We start from the raw sequence: 21,485 nt of genomic DNA on the forward strand, positions 1-21,485 counted from the left end.
TGCCACAGTAGGAATGAGGTTATATATGAGGGATATAATAATATAATATAATAATGTGGTCTACAGGATGATGCAGAATGTTGTATTTCTTGACTGCCGTCCTCTCAGACATGGAGTTCCTGGAGGTTCTTCTCGAGGGTCTGAACCGGGTCCTCCTGGTGCGAGGCGGCGGCCGTGAAGTCATCACCATCTACTCTTAAAAAAAAAAAAAACACTCTCACGCCCCACCCTGCACACATGGGCTGTTCCCATGGATACCGGTCACCGGGCATTTTCGGGGAAGAAGCCTAATTTGATTTTTATGAAGGGGGGCGGGGGTTGTTGGAAGGCGGGACCACATGTGATTGACAGACGGTTTTGAAGGACCCCAGGATGGAAGGAAACAGCGTTGAATCAGTTGACTGGCTGAGAGAGAGCGCAGCGTGCGTCCACGCCGGGCCACAGCACCCCTGCATGTGGAAGATAGAGCATAGAGACACTTTATATTGTTCATTTAACTCTGAAAAAAAACGTTGTTATGTTCTGTTACATTTTCATATTCTTTCCCTCTCGTGTCGATGTTGTTACTGGCGCTCACTGTGTGTAAAGATAAGCAAAAGAAGTGAATGTGTGCTGAACCTCGTAGTCTTTTATGTTGCACTCTGGGAGCTGCAGAGATGTTTGACCTGAGACACGTTACAGGACTAAAAGGTCATACTGGATTTTCAATATTAGATACAGTTTGGTGGTCTGTATGTTCTGCATCACCACTTGTGCTAAATATTTTCATTTAAAATAACCTTTAAGAAAGTGGTTTCAGTCTGTACAGAGAGTTTCTGTTTAGAAACATGCTGGTTAGGGTTGCAGAACAAGGGTCATTGGTGCAGTTGAAAGGTCGTCCCTGAAGCAGCATCTGTAGTCGTAGCGCTCTGTGGTTGTTCGCCTTGTCGATGATTTAGTGACGGACCGGCCGGGAGGATGTTGAACGTGCACCACATGTTGGATCACCTTTTGTCAGGTGGATATGTGCTACTGATACTTGATGATCCCGCCCTTAAAGAACACTATTGTTGTAATAGGGGAAAATAGCCATAGCTAATATTCTAGGACCCTTTGTAAGCTTTATAAAAATGACATATTAAATGTATACATATTTATGGTGACTGAAGTAGTGCTCAGTTGGGAGTGAGTTGGGGGCTGTTTGACAGTAGCTTAAAGAAATAATAGATTGGCTCTTTTAATTTGCCCTCAGAATTATTGTGGGCATTTATTTAAAATGTAAAAAGCACAAATCGACATGCGAATTAGCGTAATTCTTCCCATACGGACGTAGTTACAGCACTGTTGACTTTGCACTACTCCAACTTTCAGCACTTAATTCATCGTGTACTCTCACCTGGTTCTACCGCCTACAGTGACACTTCCTACTGGTCAACAACACACACCGCTATACATTCTTCTCACACAAAGTGGAGCGACATACTGATGAATGAGCTCATTGGAAAAAAAAAGATGCAGACAGCAAGTGATTCCATACTATTTCATGTTTCAATGTTGTTTTTATATTATTTTACCAAACAAAACTCTTCAGGCTTTTGAGTCGCAGACTGAGTAGATTCATAGTAATGAGCATGTGTAGGAGAAAAAGTGCCAAAATGACTACAAAAGAAACTGTGGACGTATTACTGATGCATCTTAGAGAGCATGGCCACGCAGTAGCTGCCGCTTTTTACATTGACAATCTTTAAAAAAAATATTTTTTTATGATAGAGCTCATCCAGAATTCTTTTAAAATTCTGCAAATTAATAATGAAACAAATGCAACTAATAGTGCAATTTCCAGGGCCGTCTAACATGGTCTAAATGCTGCAAAAAAATGGGTGAGAGGGAAGAAGGAAACCAACATCAACCCTTTTCTCACGCGTACCTCCACAGTTTCTTTTCCAAAATTAGCTGTGCAGTATTTTGTAAAGCAGAAAGTAGTGTTCTCCTGCACCGATCTGCAGGGAAATGAGAACTTACTGATTGTCAGTTAATGCAACATCTGTGTTTTGTTGTGTTTTGTTCAGTCGTTGATGTACGCCTGTGTAACTCTATCATTATGGTCTCTGTAGTGTTTGTTACATTATAATTGATCTTCTGTTACTTTAAGTGTTAATTTTTCAGTGTGATTTTTATGGGAGGAGGCAGAGAGGAGGCGGCACGTGTGAAGACGGCAGCAGATGTTTTTGTGTTTTGTTCCAACCCGTCAGAAACGCATCATGCACAACACACAGGACTGAACACCCCCCTCAGGATACAGTGGCACCCTGGACTGAAAGTATTAAGAAAGTGAAGCAACCAGGGTACAAATGATTGGTTTAACTGTCACTGTATGAAGTTCATTTCAGTTTCCTTTGTTCAGTTTTTATATTTTAGCCACCAAAGATAAAAACATAGTTCTGTATAAATAAACTTGAAATTGTCTAGTTTTAAGAAGTTGTTAAGATAAATTATTAAAGAAGTTTCTTTTGTTTTTAATTTGGTTACTGAGCTGAATAGCAGTAGCTATGCATAAAAAAAATACATGAAACCCAAAACAAAAGATGCTAAATTGTAAAAAAAAAATAGGATTTTCAGCAGTGTGTGTTTAATGTTTGAGGTGACTGGAGAATGTTATCTACCTCAAGGTGTCACTGAGGCCCGGCTGAAGAAATAATAAAAAAAACATGTTCAATCACATCTCTCTTTCAGAACTGATGTTATATATGGATTCATGAAAGGAAAATAAAAAAAAGCCTCCGCGATGTGAGAGGACCAGCAGAATAGTGTGCATGTGTGAGTGAATGTGTGTGCGTGAATGTGTGTGTGTGTGTGTGTGTTTCTGCTGTTGTCCGCCTCAGCTGGCAGGCCTCACAGACTGGAACAGGAAGTCACTTGTGGGCGCACATGTAGAGGAAGGTAGCCCTGTAAATTGTATTTGTGCCTCTGAGTAATTATTAAAAGTGCTGAAATAAACCAAAAACCTGTCTGCGTCCTGATTCTAGTCACACTGGTTGAGCGAAAGCATCATTATCATTATTTTAAATATTTATCAATGGTCTCATTCTATGAGCTAGTGGCTTTATTAAAGTCACTTTTATGACTGATATCATGTTACAATGATGGAAAGACATGGTTTTAAAGGTGCAGTGTGTAGGATTTGGTAGTGGTGAGGTTACAGATTGCAACCAACTGAAACTTCTCCCATGTGCCAAGCGTGTGGTGTGCCGACGCCAAAACATGGGAAACATGAAAACATGAATGTCCCTATCTACAACCGGTGTTTAGTTTGTCCGTTCTGGGCTACTGTAGAACATGGCAGCCAGCGCGGTGAAGAGAACCTGCTCTCTATGTAGATATAAACGGCTCATTCAACGGCAACGGAAACAACCATTCTTATTTTCAGGTGATTATACACTAAAATAAAAAACACGTTGGATATCAACGACCCTGTCGCCGGCTCACCGGTTTTCCTTCCTTGGACCACTTTTGGTAGATCCTGACCAGTGCAGACTGGGAACATCCCACAGGAGCTGCAGTTCTGGAGATGCTCTGACCCGGTCGTCTATAGCCATCACAATCTGGCCCTTGTCAAAGTCGCTCACATCCTTACGCTTGCCCATTTTTTCTGCTTCCAACACAAAGTTCAAAGTTCAAAATGTTCACTTTCTGTCTAATATATCCCACCCACTGCCAGGTGCCATTGTAACGAGATAACCAATGTTATTCACTTCACCTGTCAGTTGTCTTAATGTTATGGCTGATCAGTGTATAGCTTCACATTAAGGGGTAAAAAAGGCTGGAAAACACTGCACATATTGAACGAAACTCAGAATCATTCAGAGACATTGAAGGTGTATTGGTGGTGGTGGTACTGTGGGTAGTGGTGAATGTGCTCACTAGTAGTCCCATTGGTGGAACAGCTTTTATCCACCAGAGAGCAGCCTTGCCTTCCCTTGAATCTGACTTCAAGCTGCAGCTCCATGGCAGCCGCTGATGTAGAGATTTATCTCTGAGTCAAATCAAGCATGGGTACATTTTTGTATCAGATGACGTCTAGAGAGACATCGTTCCAGATGCTTGTCAACACAGTGATATGTTACACAGGATGTCTAAGGCTTGTCTACGCACACCCCTTGATATACTGAGTAGCTGACTCCAGGGCTCCTACCTACTGGAGACGTAGAGGTGCAGAGACTGAAAGGAATAACTCATAGTTACAGCCAGAAGCCTCTGCTGTTAAAATAAATCTTCACTTTCTGCTCTTTTGTTTTCCAGTTTTGCCACAAGTCAATCCAACAAAACTTTACCTTAAAGGACCAGCGTGTAACATTTAGGGGGATCTATCAGCAGAAATGGATTGATGTTTTCTTTAGTGTCTAATCACCTGAAACTAAGAATCGTTGTGTTTTCTTTAGCTTAGAATGAGCCGTCTATATCTACATAGGGAGCGGGTCCTCTTCACGGAGCCGGCCGTCATGTTTCTACAGTAGCCCAGAACAGACAAACCAAACACTGGCTCTAGATTGGGCCATTTGCGTTTGAATGTTTTTACATTGGCCACAATAGTTCTCCAACGAGCTTGGCACAAAATTTCAATTGGTTGCAATCTGCAACCTCACCGCTAGATGCCATCAGATCCTACACACTGCACCTTTAAAGCTGCAGTGGGTAGAAATGGAGCAAATATGATAAAAAAAAGGTTATTTTTATAATATATCAATATATCCTGACAGTAGTGCATGAGACAGGTAATCTGAAAAAAATCATGAGCCTCTGTGTCCTCCGGTGTTCTCCGGTGCTCATAACAGACAGGAGGAAAACAACCAGTCAGAGCTGATCTGGAGTCTGCCGTCTCTGAGCAGCTGTCAATCACTCACAAACTCATATCAAACGGTCAAACTAGGCAGCGCTGATCAAATATGAAACAATATTCTGTTACTTTAATGCCTATTTCTCTCCTCAAATATTGTCAGAAACATTTTGTAGTGAACTGTTTAGCTGTAAAAATTAGAAAGTTTGTGATCCGGCAGCCACGTTGAGATCTGCTGAGGAAATACCAAGCACCGCCCACCAGCCAATAGGAACGCTCTCTCTCTGAAATGACCTGTGATTGGTCAAAGTCTCCCGTCACAGGGTTAGATTTTCTAAAGCCTGAAAACAGAGCCATGAGGAGGTTCAGAAGTCTAGTTTTCCCTCAGAACACTTGAATTACAATATGCTGAAAGGTTACTATGGAATTGTTGCCCAATGATTGCCTACTGCACCTTTAAGTATCTTCCAAATTCACATTTTTTTCCTGTTATCTTCAAGTCAGACACACCGTTAAGGAAAAGGGCCCGCCATTTGAGTCACCATGCATCCCTTTCTTGAAAATCTCTGGCCCTCTCCAGATTCCAAACAGCTAGTATGAACATTTGTGAATTGCTTTACTACTTCGTTTTTTTCAGATCATTTATTAATGTTCCTTCACCTTGATCCCGCGATTTTGATGACAACATTTAAAAAAAGAAAACTGTTTATGTAATCTTGTAAACTGTCCTCTTTTTGTAAAATTGTAAAGTCTAAATAAAGTATTGAACACAGTGCTATGTTTACTGGCCTGTAGCCTACCACTCATCTCTCTGTACAGCAGGTTATCATCAGCCCCTCTGCTGTGGGAGGTATCAGCCTGCTCCTGCCCCGTCTGCACCTCCCCTCCTATCTAACTGGATGATCAGCTATCCAGAGCGGACAGGCCTGACCTCGACTGGTCACATGACCTGTCTCACACAAACAAACCATACCAACATGTGATTCAATTAGAGCGTGACAGAGAAAAACAAGAGGGAGAGCAAACCAGAGACTGTTGGAACATGATGCTTTAAACGTACAGGAAGTTATGTATAGCTGATTGCAACAACGACCTGAATCCTGTTTCCAAATAATCCAGCGTTCAAAAAAGGCTTCAGCTGCTGGTTCCTTTGATTTCAGCAGAGAAACGCACAGCCACACACTCTGCCAAAAAAAGTCAAAAGGAACACCCTTGAGCGTTGGCCTTGGCTGACCTTTGACATCTTTCACCACTTTCTCTGCACAATCTGTCAGTCCAAAGTACTGTCTCTGTCTTCTGTTTGCTCTCTGCGTTGTTGACCAAATCGATAGGAGAGGCTGGATGTTGACAGCACGACCTGACGTGGGTCGAAACTGTATGAATGTCTGTGTGAGACATTTTCTCATTGATTCTCGGCAGCAGCAGCAGCAGCAGCAGCAGCAGCACTACCACTATGGATTGTATAACAGTGAAGTGATGTGTGCACTTCACTGTTATATCGTACGCTTGTGCCCATATTGATTCCAGCTATGACGCTCAGCTTTTTCCATCCATTGATATGTTGTTGATTAATCCCATCAGCTGTATCGAACACCAACAGCTGTGACAAAGCCTCAGTATTGGACGCACTAGGAATGAGAACAGACTGTGCAATCGTTCTCCCGAAAATCTGTAAATACATAATATATATAATATTCTTCAAGCTACAAAAAAGAGTGGTATATTCGTAAGTCTGCTAATATGCTAATCATGTTATTATATAACTTTATTCAACCAGGAAAAGTCCATGTTCCTTTAAAATTAACAATTCAATGTACACAAACAAAAATATTCTCTCCCAAAACGTCCCTGTGCTGTGTCAGACCTTTATAGTCCTTAGCCCAGGTGTGCCAGTTACATCTTTTAGGCTACACGGTGAAAGGCCGGATATCCCCAGAGCAGCTCCGTAATTTATAACAAAGAACATGATATCGATGCAACTTAAAGATAAGGAAAAAAAATAGAAGAAGTGTCGACAAAAAACCCTCAATGTTTCTTTCTTTGTCTGTATGTCAAAAATGCTAATATGCTTATGCAAAATCAAATAGTGTTGGCTGTTTAAATACGGTCTCCTGTCACTGAACTGGTTTGGCCATCACATCTTGCAATACGCTGACTGTAGCTTCAACAATGGCTGCAAGTCATTGTGCAATGGAAACATGTTTAGTATCTTTAAAAACAGGTTTAAGGTAACTGGCTACAGTGTGTGAGGTGTGTGCAGAAGAGGAAGATGATGATGTGTAGAGGAGTAGCAGCAGTGGACTCAGCCATGATGACATTCAAATCCTCTCTTCTCTTGATCCCTGCTGCAGAGAGCAGAGCTACTCTATCATATCTTAAGCCTTTAAAAACTGATGTCTTTCCTGTTGACAGTCTGCGTCTAGTTGCATCCTGTCAGGCTCTGTGTTACACGGCTCTATGGAGCGTAAATGGTGCAGTGTACTGTAGGGCTAGGGGTTCAGCTCCCTGTGCAGCAGTGAGTGAGTAAAGCTGCTGGACAGCAGAGCTTGGTGAAGAGTAAAGCTATACCAGTACGATGACTGATAATAATAGATGCATGGTAAATATTTATAATAATAAAGTGTTTTCATTCACAAGTAGGCAGACAATCTGTTTTGGACTTCTGGAACCACTGATGATCTGAAAATGAAAGAGCACCTTTAATTCCCTTAATGAATATAAACAACAATATGACAACACATAAATGATGAGATAAAGATAATATAGAGCATAGCAAGTGCCCTTTAACCTCACCTGGGACATCAGAGGAATATTATAGTGAGTGTTATTATTTCTGTCCAGCAACCGAAGGGTTAAACTGGGAGGAGAGCGCGCTGAGAGCTCCATCAAGAGACACACAGACAGGCAGGAAGAGACCGGAAATGGTCCGTCGAAAGGTTGCCATTAAAATAAAAGCATGTAACATGTAATACTACCACCACAACAGTTGTTATAATAATAATGATGATGATAATGATGATAATGATAATAATAATAATAATAATAATTATAATAATAATAATAATAATAATAATAATAATAATAATAATTATAATAATAATTATAATAATAATAATAATAATAATAATAATAATAATAATAACAGTAAAAACAAGAAGAAGAAGAGTGTAATTCTGCGTATTATTATTATAATGATTATTATTCATATTATTATTGTTGTTATTATAATAAAGCCGAGGGCACTGCTGAATAGTATGAGGAGGAAAAACTAGGGTACTTATCATAAATAAATAAAAAATATATATACAAGAATAACAATGATAACAGGCAGAAGAAAGTCCAAATTAATTCATTTTAATCTCATTTTTTATTTGATTATTATTTGAAAATTTATATTACAGTATTTTATTATCTTATTATAATTAGAGACACCATTCTCATGATAACTAACACAAACTTTATTTTATTTTTTTTAAATGCGTCCATATATCAGAGGTGGTTGGTCTTGCAAATACAGATTGCTTTACATTTATTTAAGATAAGATAAGATAAGATAAGATAAGATATTCCTTTATTAGTCCTGCAGTGGGGAAATTTGCAGTGTACAGCAGCAAAGGGGATAGTACAAAAAACAAGGAGCATCATAAAAACAAAAAGCAAGATACAACACAGTAAAAAAAAAGCAAAAACAAAAGTGAAACAAAATATGAACAATTTAAATAGAAGGATATATAAAAAAAATAGGAACAAATATAAACAAGGGGAAATATTAAAATTAAAAATTAATTTGTGCTTTAAGGGTAATGTAATTAAAACAAAATAAAAACAATTAAAAGCTGAATATCTCTGTATCGTTATTTTTTTTACGTCTTTTTTGATACTCCATACACAGGCAAATATCAAGCGTGTCAGTAAAGTGCATATAGTGAGTGGAGGTGGTTGGTCATGCAAATACAGATTGCATTACATTTATTTGTACTTAAAGAGTATGCAATTAAAAACAAAATAAAGAAATAATTTAAAACTGAATATCTTACTGTTATTATTCTTATTCTTATTATTCTTATCATTATTATTATTATTATTATTATTATTATTATTATTATTATCATTATTTTTACATCTTTTTTGAAACTCCATACACAGTAAAGCTTTTATTTTGACACTTCTTTACCAGTAGCGCTTCATGAGTCATACAAATACAGATTGCTTTACATTTATTTGTACTTTAAGAGTCTGTAATTGAAACAAAATAAAGAAATAACTTAAAACTGAATATCTTATTTTCCTTATTATTATTATTATTAATATTATTATTATTATTATTATTATTATTATTATTATTATTATAATCAATATTGTTATTATCATTATTATTATTATCGTTATTTTTACGTCTTTTTTGATACTTAATACACAGTAAAGCTTTTATTTTGACAATTCTTTACCAGTAGCGCTTCATGAGTCATACAAATACAGATTGCTTTACATTTATTTGTACTTTAAGAGTCTGTAATTAAAACAAAATAAAAAAAATCATTATCATTATTATTATTATTATTATTATTACTATTATTATTATTATTATTATTATTATTATTATTATTATTATTATTATTATTATTATTAATAATTTATTGTCATTATTATTATTACTATTATTATTATTATTATCGTTATTTTTACGTCTTTTTTTTAATACTCCATACACAGTCAAGCTTTTATTTTGACAATTCTTTACCAGTAGCGCTTCCTGTCGCTCTCTCTGACTTCACCTCGCAGCTCTGAGCTGCAACATCAACAGCAGCCTTCAGTCTAGTAGCTTTACTGCTGCTGTTGCTGCTGCTGTGGATCCTCCACGGAGCTGACACAGAGAGAGAGAACCAGGGCCGTGTTTCTGACTGCATGCAGCCGGTTGAAGCGTCTTCCTCCCGGCTGTATCTGAAGGGTGAAGCGGAGGCTCCAGAGGAGGTGACGCGCTCTGTCGCTGCTTGGCGCAGTCGGTGCGCTGCTCGCTGTCAAACGAGGACAAGCTTAAAAACCGGAATTTACATTATTTATTTATTTTTAACGCTGAGGAAGCCTGGATCGGTTTTCCATCTTTTTTTTTTTTTTTTGGATCATTTTCCTGGGACATTACATGCCCGAGCCTAGAGCCTTGTCGACGGGGGAAATGCATCGCAGCGGGTGTTTGGCTGCAGGTGGATGGCCAACCTGACGGTCCCGTTCAGCCGACATATATCTAATAATACAGCCGAGCCATGCTTCCAGGAGTCGGCGTGTTCGGCACCAGCCTGACAGCCCGAGTGATCATCCCGCTGCTGAAGAACGAGGGCTTCGCCGTCAAGGCGCTGTGGGGCCGGACGCAGGAGGAGGCGGAGGAGCTGGCCAAGGAGATGAACGTGCCCTTCTACACCAACCGGATCGACGACGTACTGCTGCATCAGGACGTGGATCTGGTCTGCATCAACCTGCCGCCGCCTCTGACCAGGCAGATCGCAGTCAAAACACTGGGTGAGTGCTGGATTGATGCTGCTGCTGCTGCTGGGTGGGATGGATGCTGCGGCCCTGGGTGGTGGGGGTGGAGGTGGAGGGTGGAGGGTGATACCTTCATATGTCAACTTTGTGGGTTTATCTCTCCAGCTGTGAGGTTGGAGTGTAGTTAGCCTATATAAGTGGAGGCTGGGGATGAACACCATCACCCCCTCCTTTATTGATGGAGCTGCCCTCTTGGCTGACCTTATTAAGGTGGAGGAGTCAGGAGTGCAGTGCTCTTGAGCAAGGCCATGGACTTGTCTCCAGGTGCAGCAGTGTGTGCAGTATAGCTGTAGAGTATAGAGTTAAGAGAATATATCATTCACTCCATGAGATTTAAAATGTGACCTCCTCCGACAGGATGCAGTTTAGCACTGACACATGAGGGTGGAGGGTGGATGGTGGGTGGAGAGCTGACACACAGGACACGGTGCCACTGATACCTTCATTATGTCAACTTTGTGGGTTTATCATCCAGCAGTGAGGTTGGAGTGTAGTTAGCCTATATAAGTGGAGGCTGGGGATGAACACCATCACCCCCTCCTTTATTGATGGAGCTGCCCTCTTGGCTGACCTTATTAAGGTGGAGGAGTCAGGAGTGCAGTGCTCTTGAGCAAGGCCATGGACTTGTCTCCAGGTGCAGCAGTGTGTGCAGTATAGCTGTAGAGTATAGAGTTAAGAGAATATATCATTCACTCCATGAGATTTAAAATGTGACCTCCTCTGACAGGATGCAGTTTAGCACTGACACATGAAGGTGGAGGGTGGAGGGTGGGTGGAGAGCTGACAGACAGGACACGGTGCCACTGATACCTTCATTATGTCAACTTTGTGGGTTTATTGTCCAGCAGTGAGGTTCATTCATTCATTCATTCATGGTTTATTTAATAGGGACCAATACAATGCACACAGACAACTTAAAAACAGCTATCTGATGCCAGTATCATGGTGCTTATAGATAGGATGCTAATTTGCAACACATGTCCCTAGAAGGGCTTTTTTTTTTGTGAAAATAAGAGATTAAAACAGGAATGGGTACATGAAAAAATAAATAAATACAATAGAGCACACATTTAAAAACATTACATGTAAAAACTATAGACATGAGTACAGGTTTGTGGCTGAATTAAACAGGATTTGGTTGCTCTCTTAAAGGTGGTGAAGTTTGCAGCAGATTTTAAGTGATCAGGTAGCAAGTTCCAAGACTTCGCTCCTTTCACAGAAAAAAGCTGTCTGAGCAAATGATGTTCTGCAGAATTGAACTTTACAATTGCCACCTGGGGTGTAGTTGGAGTGTAATTAGCCTATATAGGTGCATGGGGCTGGGGACGAACACCATCACCTCCTCCTTTATTGATGGAGCTGCCCTCTTGGCTGACTTATGTGAGGCTGCTGCTGACTGACCTTATTAAGGTGGGAGTCAGGATTGCAGTGCTCTTGAGCAAGGCCCTGGACTTGTCTTCATGTGCAGTATAGCTCTAGAGTAGAGGTAAGAATATGTCATTCACTCCATGAGATTTAAAATGTGACCTCTGACAGGATGCAGTTTAGCATTTGACACATGCCCTCCCCTCCTCCTGTGTGACGCTGATGTATTGTATTAATAGAGGCCTGCTTGTCTTCAGTATTGCTACTAAAGGAAACAAACCCACAGCAGTACTGGATGTGGGTTTTAGGGGACTCCCCTCTAAAACAAAGCCCTTGGTTAAACACTGAACTTAACCTGCGTTAGTGAAACTGGCAGACACAGAGAGGAGGGCCTGAAAGCAGCGAAAAAGAGAGGCACACACACAAAGAGAGGTTGTTCTAGTTTCAATCTGGAGCAACGCAGCTTATTTTGGGGATCGCAATTCGGGAGCCGCTGTGAAAGAATGGAGGCTAGAGGAGGGCTAGTGAGCTGTGTACTCCACACAGGCTTTATTTACCCCGCCGTTTGGCAGCAGAGCTGTGAGCTGGCAGTGAGCTCTAATAGGTCAGGTTTGTGACTGAGAAACAAATGAGTCCAAAGATGCTTAGCGTCCGTTGGATGAACTGGATTATATCTGGAAGAAACACATATTGGATCTTAGCTGCGAAACAGTTTGCAGTGGGGGGGGGAGTACATCAGGGCTGCAAGTAGGGATGATTCATCTGAGAATTTTTTTACCATTAATCAATCATACGTTTGTAAAAACGCAAACTCCATCTGCTGGTGAAGCTCATGTGATACAGCGGTCAAATGCTGTTTCCAAGGTCAAGAGCAAACTTTGAAGCTCAGTAATAGATTCACATTGCAGCCGCAGCATCTGTAGTGCAACAGCTAAAAACCTGAATACTCCAAATATCTGAAAAATACATGTGCACCCGATTAGACTGTTATCAGGCCATTAAATAGGCGTTATCAGTCGCTATAAGCACCATAGATGTGGGTCAATGGGGGCCTACTACGCCTACTATGTTGTAAAAGTGAAAGTTAAAAGCAACACGTTCTAACATCTTCAAAATCAAAAAGGCTTCTTTAGGTTTAGGCAATAAAACTACAACTTCTTTAAGTTTAGGTATTAAAACTACGACTTCTTTAAGTTTAGGTATTAAAACTACAACTTCTTTAAGTTTAGGTATTAAAACTACAACTTCTTTAGGTTTAGGCAACAAAACAACAACTTCTTTAGGTTTAGGCAAAAAAAACAGTTAGGTTTAAGCAACTAAACTACAACTTCTTTAGGTTTAGGCAACAAAACTATACCTTCTTGGTTAAGTTTAGGGAAAAACATTGTGTTTTGGGTTAAAATAACTACACATTGTTTGTTTTACACGTGATGCGTGTACTCTGGTCTCCTGGGTGAAAACCCTGTGTTTTGTGTCCCATCTATTGTCCCTGACCTCAACTCCATATGGAGTTTCACACACACATTTTTACCATTAATCAATTATACGTTTGTAAAACGCAATTTCCCAGAGCCCAACGTTAAACATCTGCTGGTGAAGCTCATGTGATACGATTATCAAATGCTGTTCCCAAGGTCAAGAGCAAACTTTGAAGCTCAGTAATAGATTCTCATTGCAGCAATAGCTAAAAAAACTGAATACTGTGTGTATATGAACAGACGTAACCCTGATACATCACATTTTCATGAGAGATCCTGTTGTAGTGAGAACATTCTATTGACACTGACAACACACCGAGGTTATTCTGCACCGTTTATCCCGTCATATACAGCAAGGACCTACAGAGACTACGATCCGAACAAGTGACGGGTTAAATGACTGTGTGTTTCTAATGAGTGAGGATACAGAAGTGATGCTGCTCTTGTCAATTTCCATCACGTCAATCAATCATCACACTTTGAGGGGAGCATGTGTGACCTGACAGCGACAGGAGAGCCTGCATTTAGCACTATCTCTAGATGTATGAGGGGCTGAGCTGTGTGAGTGTGATCCGCAGAGGGACTCATGTGGAACAGGTCTTGTGACTGGACACCAGACTTTTTGACGTGTGATGTTATTGATTGTCATAAATTGCGAGTTTCAAAGGGTCACATGCATCTGCAGGCATGACATGGTTGGATTGGGTGTATTTCTAAAGGGCTGTTCCACATATTAGCATGGTTGAGAATAGGGCTGGGACGATTCACCTATCTACGGATTCGATACTGTCACGATATTTGGGTGCCGATTCAATATGTATTGCGATTCTACAAGTATTGCGTGTCGATATTGCGATTTATTGCGATTTTTTTGGTAGCTTTTTTAACACAAGACCATGGGAAAAAGTTGAATCATACACTTCTAGGGACTTTTACTTTGGAAAATATCTAAATTAATACAGTAAGAATGTTTGATTTTCAGCATATATGTAGTCAGAGATGTCCTGAAGTCAAATATATCAGTTATGGTCAGGCATTATTTATTACATTTTTTCCAGCAACCCAAAAATATAAACAATTAAAGTCATTTCCCTCACAAATTAGTGGTATTTTCTTTTTAATTTATAAGGGACATGTAATGTTTTATACTTCTGGTATATGTAACGCAATCAATTTTATTTCCATATATGTATTTTGTATATACAGTTCCCTTTGTTAACACCTTATTTGGAGAACCGGACGTAGTCACACGTGTATACTTCCTCTAACTTCTCCAAGGTCGTCTCTAGCTCTCCTGTCAGCTCCGTTCTCTTTATACAGCCATGGTCAGCTCCATCGGAGCCGTTTGAATGCATTTAACACAAATGTCAGTATATGGGTGCTCTACAGTTGTAGCGTCGGCCCATTTGACCACGGAGATAAGAGTGGCGGCCGGCTTGACCGCACGTTACCGCAATACGATAACGTTTCCTGTCCGTGACAGAGTTAGCATGCAGCTTTAGCCGTGATGTCTAGCTCTGCTTTTCCTGACCATGTGTGAAACCTAAAGTATTTCCATACTTTAGTGGATGTGTAGTGTTTACCACTTCGGATTTAACATGTGAGGGTGCAGGTCATATCCACGTTGACCCTCCGCCGTTTTCTATTTCCTTGTTTCGGCTCGCGGCGGTTTGTTTTGGTTGACGGATACGGAACGGATATGACGGCACGTTACTCAGACTTGTACAACAATGAAAGCGGTAACTTCCTTCTACCTCTGCGTAGACTCAAATGAAGCAAATATATATCGATTCTGGCATTAAAAAATTGATTTTAAAATTGTAAAAAAACAAAAAACAATCGTGATACATCGGTGAATCAATTTTTTTTACCACCCCTACTTGAGAAAGTGTCCGTAAAGTAGCCTGTGAATCCCCAATGTAAACGTGTAACTTGTGCCCCGGCATCCCAGCATCAAGATAAGCCCTCTGTGGCTCCATTCATTCTCACACTGCTGCTACTGTTTGCTCGCTGGCTTCAGAGGCAGCGTTGAGTTAACAAGAGGGGACGGGCCTGAGGTACAGTAGAGAGCGTTTGTTTACACCATGACCACACTAATGTCAATATATACTGTACATCCACACGCTAAATTATAGGCCGCATTAACACATGCAATCTCAGACAGGAAGTAAATCTTCATCCCCGTCTACATTCATGCATGTGTCAGACAGTGCTCGGGAAGTCCTGTATGAAAGTTGCACAAGCCAGCTGATCCTGAGCCAGAATCACTAATCGGCGTCCCAGTGAACTTGATTCAACCTGCACACCAGCCGCCCGCCGAAGACATGTCAGTGACCATTCTTTCTCTCTTTCCTCCGGAGATCATTTCCTCACGGCCTCATTGTGTTCCTCCCCCACCGGTACCGTCCGGTACTGTTTGATGACAAACACATAAAACAGTGTTTGCAAATTCTGTTGAACCTGGTTTGAATTATAAGACCAAGTCAGAGTTGGATTTTAGTGTGTATCAGTCGGAGCTATTTTATTGGGCCATAGTGACTTTATTGTTGTCAGTATTTATATAAACAAATATAATGTTAATATATTTATAATGTGCTGCACCAATATAATCATGTATCATGTAACTAATTATTATTTTCAATATAAAATGATAGAAAAAAGTGAAATCACAGCTCAAATTGATGTCTTATAAATTACTTGTTTTGTCTGACCAACAGAAAACTCAAAGATGTTCAATTTTCAGTGATATAAAGCAGAGAAAAGCAGCAAATCCTCACATTGTAGAAGCTGGAAGCAGAGAATCCTTGGCATTTTTGCTTGATAAATGACCTAAACGATTAATCGACTAATCGTCTCAGTGGTATAGATAGATAGATAGATAGATAGATATGTATACTAGGTATGCTAAATGCAGTACCTTTGAGGGTTTCTTGTCATTGTTTTGTGTTGTTATTTGATTTCCAATAATAAATATATACACACATTTGCATAAAGCAGTATATTTGCCCACTCCCATGTTGATAAGAGTACTAAATACTTGACAAATGTGTGATTAATTTGTGATTAATCGCGTTAAATATTTGAATCGATTGACAGCCCTAATATACACACATTTCTGTGGATATAATTTAATAAACACACAAAATATTACAGGTTGGTGTAATGATCTTTAGTATATTTATTGTCACAATAACCAATAAACTACCAGCTATGACAAAAAGTATGGGGAACCACTGTAAAATACAATGGCAAAGATGTTAGCTAGTAAATTTGATATACCAAATATACTTTATATTTGTCATTGTCCATTGAAAACATTGTATTTCAACGTGTTCCTTTATGGGTCCACTTCTTAAGATAAATAAACCAGTATAATGTGAAACATGCATTGTCAGACAGGAAGCTGAAAACACGGCTGTTTGTCTGCGCTCATGAATATTTAAATTGTCAATGCTTTGGAGATACATACAACGACAAAAGTCTAATAAAGCCGTTGTATAGAAAGTAGACGCATAGTATTGTGAAATAACAGTCATATGTTTTAGTATCATCAGATAATCTCCATAAGACGTCAGTCAAAACTGTCAGTGTATTGCATCACTATAATGCTTTGACGCCTTCAGGGAAGGATTAGTCAGTCAGTGAGTGGTCAGAAAGCAGCCGCCAGCTGCGTGACAACGCACAACTGACTTCCTCTTGTGACAGGGCGTGAGCTGATAGTAACCTAGATACCTCTGAGATAAGTTGATAAGTGACATCAGACTTCTTCAGCAGAGGAATGTGAACGTTGAAGGCATTTCACTAGTTTATTGTCTGCCTTAATTAGTCTTTTATTCTATTATGCTCATTTTACGTAGAGCTCCCTGCAGGGTTTATGATGAATATATGTCCTTCCTTGAACTCAGTGCTATATGCAACCGTCTCAGGTCATTTGGGATGTCCTTGTGGTCACCAGCCATTATAACAAAAAAGTCAAAATCATTGCACAAAATAAAATAAGCTGACTAAAAGGAGACATGTGATATAGAATGAACGTTAACCATAGGGACTTGAGCGATGAGGAAAGTGGAAAAACACCGGTACGAGTCAACAACATGCTCCGCGTGTCGGTCAGGTTTTACCAGAGTAGGATCGTCGTCCCCTCGATCCAGCGAACCAGTCGGTCTGGTTGAGCCTCGTCTCTCCTTCCATAGGGATCTCTTTCACTTTGTTTCCCCTCCTTTCTTTTCTCTTTCTTACTACGGTGGCATTCCTGAGGCGTCTGATGTCACTCAGGCTTTCGCGGTGTGTTGTTGAAGGCAGAGGGAAACCACACACTGTCTGGTGTGAGCCTGAAGGATTTCTTGGCCACCAGCTTGTGAAAGTGTGATTCTTAAACCAGAAGAGTATTGAAGCGTCTTTTGGTCTGTTTGAATACATTAGCATATCCAACATACCGCAGGCTGAGGAATTCAGACTGGCTGCTGTCTGTGTCGGCGCTTTACATAAGATACATTTTAGTACGGCAGGTTGTACGTTTATCAGTAGAATCATTTCTTATCTATATTTTAGATCTCTTAAAGGCAGTAGCTCTTAAAGGCGCTCTATATGATATCCAGAGCGTTAATACAGCAGCAGATATAGAAGAGTAATGTCTACCTGAGCAGAGAATGAAGTCACTCTCCCTCTGTGTGTGTTGTAATCATAGTATATAAGAAGTGGACGTAGTCGTAGTGACGTCACCCATTGGTTCGGCATTTTGGCCTTCGCCATCTTGGTTTTTGGCCGACGGCATCTTGGTTTTTAGCCGTCGCCAACTTGTTTTTTGGCCTTCGCCATCTTGGTTTTTGGTCCACTTTCTAGCTTTTTTTTTACAGAGCTTCAACCACACCTTATAGTCTTCCTCAGTGGAAGGAGTTGGATTTGTTGTCATGATGGAATTGTAATTTTCATCACATTTGTCACAGAGACAGCTCATTTGTTCAACTTCATCTGCTGAGGAAGACCATGAGATATGCCTGAGAGCTCTGGAAAAAGCTAGTAAATTGACCTTTTTAGTAATTTTTTCCCCATTTTTTTGGTAGAAATTAAAGTGTATTTTGCCAAAAACTATGTTCCAAATAATTTAAAATGATTACATCTCTAAATTATTGTCATTTCTGTTTAGGGCTGTAACTAATGATTATATATTGATTAATCTCGGGATTATTTTCTCAATCAATTAGATATTTAATCTATAAATTATCTGAAAACAGTGATAGATGATCAACGCGATGTCCTTGAAATGGCTTGTTGTGTATGACCAAAATCCTCCAAAACACAGAAAATTAAAAATATTCAGTTTAGCAGTGCCATCACTTTTTAATTTGTGCTTTTATTGTGGTAAATTGTCATCCTATTGCTCCTGCTGGGTGTGGTTGGGGCAGCAGCTTGTGTGTATGTGGGCCAGATGCTGAGGGGGATTCTGAGAGCTGAACTGAAACGTTACACTAGCGTAAACTTTCAGGTGCACTTTCTATCCCTTTGTGCAGTTTTGCTTTGACTTATGAAGGAGGAAGTGGTGGGAGAGGAGCCCCCCCTCCAGCTCAGCTCTGTGTGACCGTGGAGAGCTTTACAGTGATGAGTAACAGGCGTGGAAGTGTGTCTTTTTATAACGGCACTTCATGACGTTTGTGTAAAATCCCCTTCATCTCTCTGTTCCATAATTCATCAGATTGTGAAACGGAACAAATTCTGTCATAACATCATGTATGAATGTAACATAAACCACAAGGGAGGTGAAAAGGTCAAGCAGCACTACATACTGCAATAATGACTGATATCACATGACTACTGAATATGAAACTGACTCAAACCTTTTTTAAAGTATATATCCAGAATGAATATGATTTCTTGTCTCTCGTCATATCAGTGATAGACGCTATCAGGTATCAGGTCAGTGTGTGCTGAGCCGACTGGACCAGACTGTTCTGTCTAATAATAGCATCTAGTACTCATCCCACTCTAATAATATTTTGAATCACGGTAGATGAGCAGTTTGATTAATTACACGTCCTCCATTGCCTCATACATTTTCCACATGTACCCTTAAAGCTGCACTAACCAATATTTTTATATGGATCAAATGACCACTACTTGATTTTGTTACGGCGCCTGGCGTTCTGAGGATAGGGCCATTATTTTTTTTTTAGGTGTTTTACATCATTCTGTAGCTTCCCAGTTGTGTTCCTCATGCATTCAAATCCAAATTTGGTCAAAATATGTATGTTTTAGTGTCAAAATGCTATTTTTCCAAGCCCTTCTAAAAATGTTTTCCCCCGTGACCTGACGTAGGTTTTCTGCATGATGACACTGCTACAGTATATAGACACATATATATACACATCCTTATAGTCAGTGTATTGATGTTACATACAGTAACTTAGCTGGCGGTTGGTACGCTCCCAGTTTGGAGAAGCAGACAGGAGTACCGGAACGGAAGCTCGTTGTTCTGCCAGGTAAAATGACTGTTTTTGTGAATGGAGTCTGGTCTGATGGCTTTGAAGAGAGTGAAAAGGTCTGTCTGACGGCGAGGTAAAGCGTTGAAAATATTCTAAATATAGCGTACACTTAAACTGATATTGATTTTTTTTTCCGGTGGCTACTGCTGCTCTCATCCTCAGCCGCTTTACCTCGCCGTCAAACAGCCCTTTCCAACTGGAAACTGAAGCCATTATATTGCTCTTTTCAGAGCCACAAGACTCCATTCACAAAAACAGTCATTTAACTTCGCAGAACACGGGAGTATACATACAACCCCACTAAAATCAATAAAAATCAGAACTAATCCATTAAAACAGAAAAGAACGCAGATGGAGCCGCCCCTTAACTTGAATTCTATTGGGTAGCTGTAACATCAGGGAGTGTATTTTTAAGTTGCCTCAAGACTTGCTGTAGCACAATAGGATATTATTTCACAGATTACTTGGTTACAAACTTTGTCATTTCACTCAAAAGAATTGAATTGAATGAAAGTAGTGCCCGTTTCAATTAAGAAGAAGCTGAGAAAATGGATTAAGATGTCGGATGCTATGAGGTTGATTCATGGCAGGCCTTTCTCAGTTAGTTTATCTTGACAGCTGGGCTGTCGTGGAAACTTTAAATTAGGTTATTGTGACACCCATGTATTTTTACCTCCACCCTGATGATTACCTCTTGTGATGAACTGTCACATGTCCACACAGGGTGGCCCATCTCTAGCACACTGACCTTAGGTGTTATTTAGATGGATTTATATCTGTATATAGCAAGTATTAGTGATTTATTAAGGTGTCTCTGGGTGAGAGTAAACAGAACGAATGGTGGCGATGGTTCATCCGTGTTGTGATGAGCTCTTAGACACCTGCTCTGAAGGGCCACCCAAAGGCAGAGAGCTATTTATAACCTGACTGCAAAGGGCACGCAGGCGTCATCATAAATACATGTTCCCACCACTGATGCTCTTATGCAACTGCACTTCCGACCGGTGATGAGCTCTTTGGCAGCCCACTCAACTTTGTTTAAAGGGCTAGTGGACCCCAAATGTACCTATAGAAACCTGCTAGAGGTGAGCACGTCATACTGTAGCCAGCTGTTTCTCACATCACATATTCTTCGTTTCAAGTATGTTATTTGACAAATTAAAGGGACATTCACAGTTTTTGCAAGTAAAATTGAAATTCTCCTCACTTTTTGTTTAACAAAAATATAAACTATAATGATACAGCTATTTTCCCATTTTTTTTTGAAAGATGATAAAACCATTTTTGGACATATTTGTGGAAACAACGGCAAAGCTTGAAGTCTCACGGTAGGTGTTGGCATGGTGTTTCTCATGGCAGCATGTGACAATAGGCAAGAAACTGCTAGGCTATTTATGCCCTTTTTAACTTTTGGAAAAGCAGTTTCTTCTCCACTTATGAAGCACAGACTATTTCTATTTTCTTCTTCTATACGTACAGCTTTAAAAGTACAGTGTGTAGGCACACTTGCCAACCCTCACAATTTTCCAGAGGGACTCGCTTTTTTCATTGCCCTCCCCCCAGTTTCCTCCCGGGGTCAAAATTCTTCCGTATTTCTCCCAATTTATGACACATTTTCACACATTTTTTTTTTTTCCTTTTCCTTATCTCGGCATTGTCCTGCATGTATAAGCCCTACTGTTTCCTCCCGGATGACAATACAGCTACACCTAATGTCATTTCCTGGGGGGAAGAGATGCTCACGATGGTCAACGTGTAGCGCCCAAAGTTGGGCTTTGTTTGATGCACTGAAAAGCCGTCGTGGCGTTGGAA

At 40.1% G+C, this 21,485-nt stretch overlaps 2 protein-coding genes across 7 annotated transcripts in view; both read left to right on the forward strand.

The window, feature by feature from the left end:
• Nucleotides 1–2,778, forward strand: part of slc12a7b (solute carrier family 12 member 7b) — a 76,388-nt gene extending 73,610 nt beyond the window's left edge. For all 6 annotated transcript variants that reach the window (XM_037756792.1, XM_037756794.1, XM_037756796.1 and 3 more), the window contains one exon: nt 109–2,778. In XM_037756792.1, the coding sequence (XP_037612720.1) occupies nt 109–200 (92 nt within the window). In that variant the 3' untranslated portion in view covers nt 201–2,778. The remainder of the gene's footprint in view (nt 1–108) is intronic.
• A 6,816-nt stretch (nt 2,779–9,594) lies between these two features.
• Nucleotides 9,595–21,485, forward strand: part of si:ch211-276f18.2 (glucose-fructose oxidoreductase domain-containing protein 1) — a 36,210-nt gene continuing 24,319 nt past the window's right edge. Inside the window, exon 1 of the mRNA XM_037756812.1 lies at nt 9,595–10,327. Within this exon, the coding sequence (XP_037612740.1) occupies nt 10,075–10,327 (253 nt within the window). The 5' untranslated portion in view covers nt 9,595–10,074. The remainder of the gene's footprint in view (nt 10,328–21,485) is intronic.

Source organism: Sebastes umbrosus, chromosome 21, assembly GCF_015220745.1.
Source record: "Sebastes umbrosus isolate fSebUmb1 chromosome 21, fSebUmb1.pri, whole genome shotgun sequence".
Taxonomy (NCBI): domain Eukaryota; kingdom Metazoa; phylum Chordata; class Actinopteri; order Perciformes; family Sebastidae; genus Sebastes; species Sebastes umbrosus.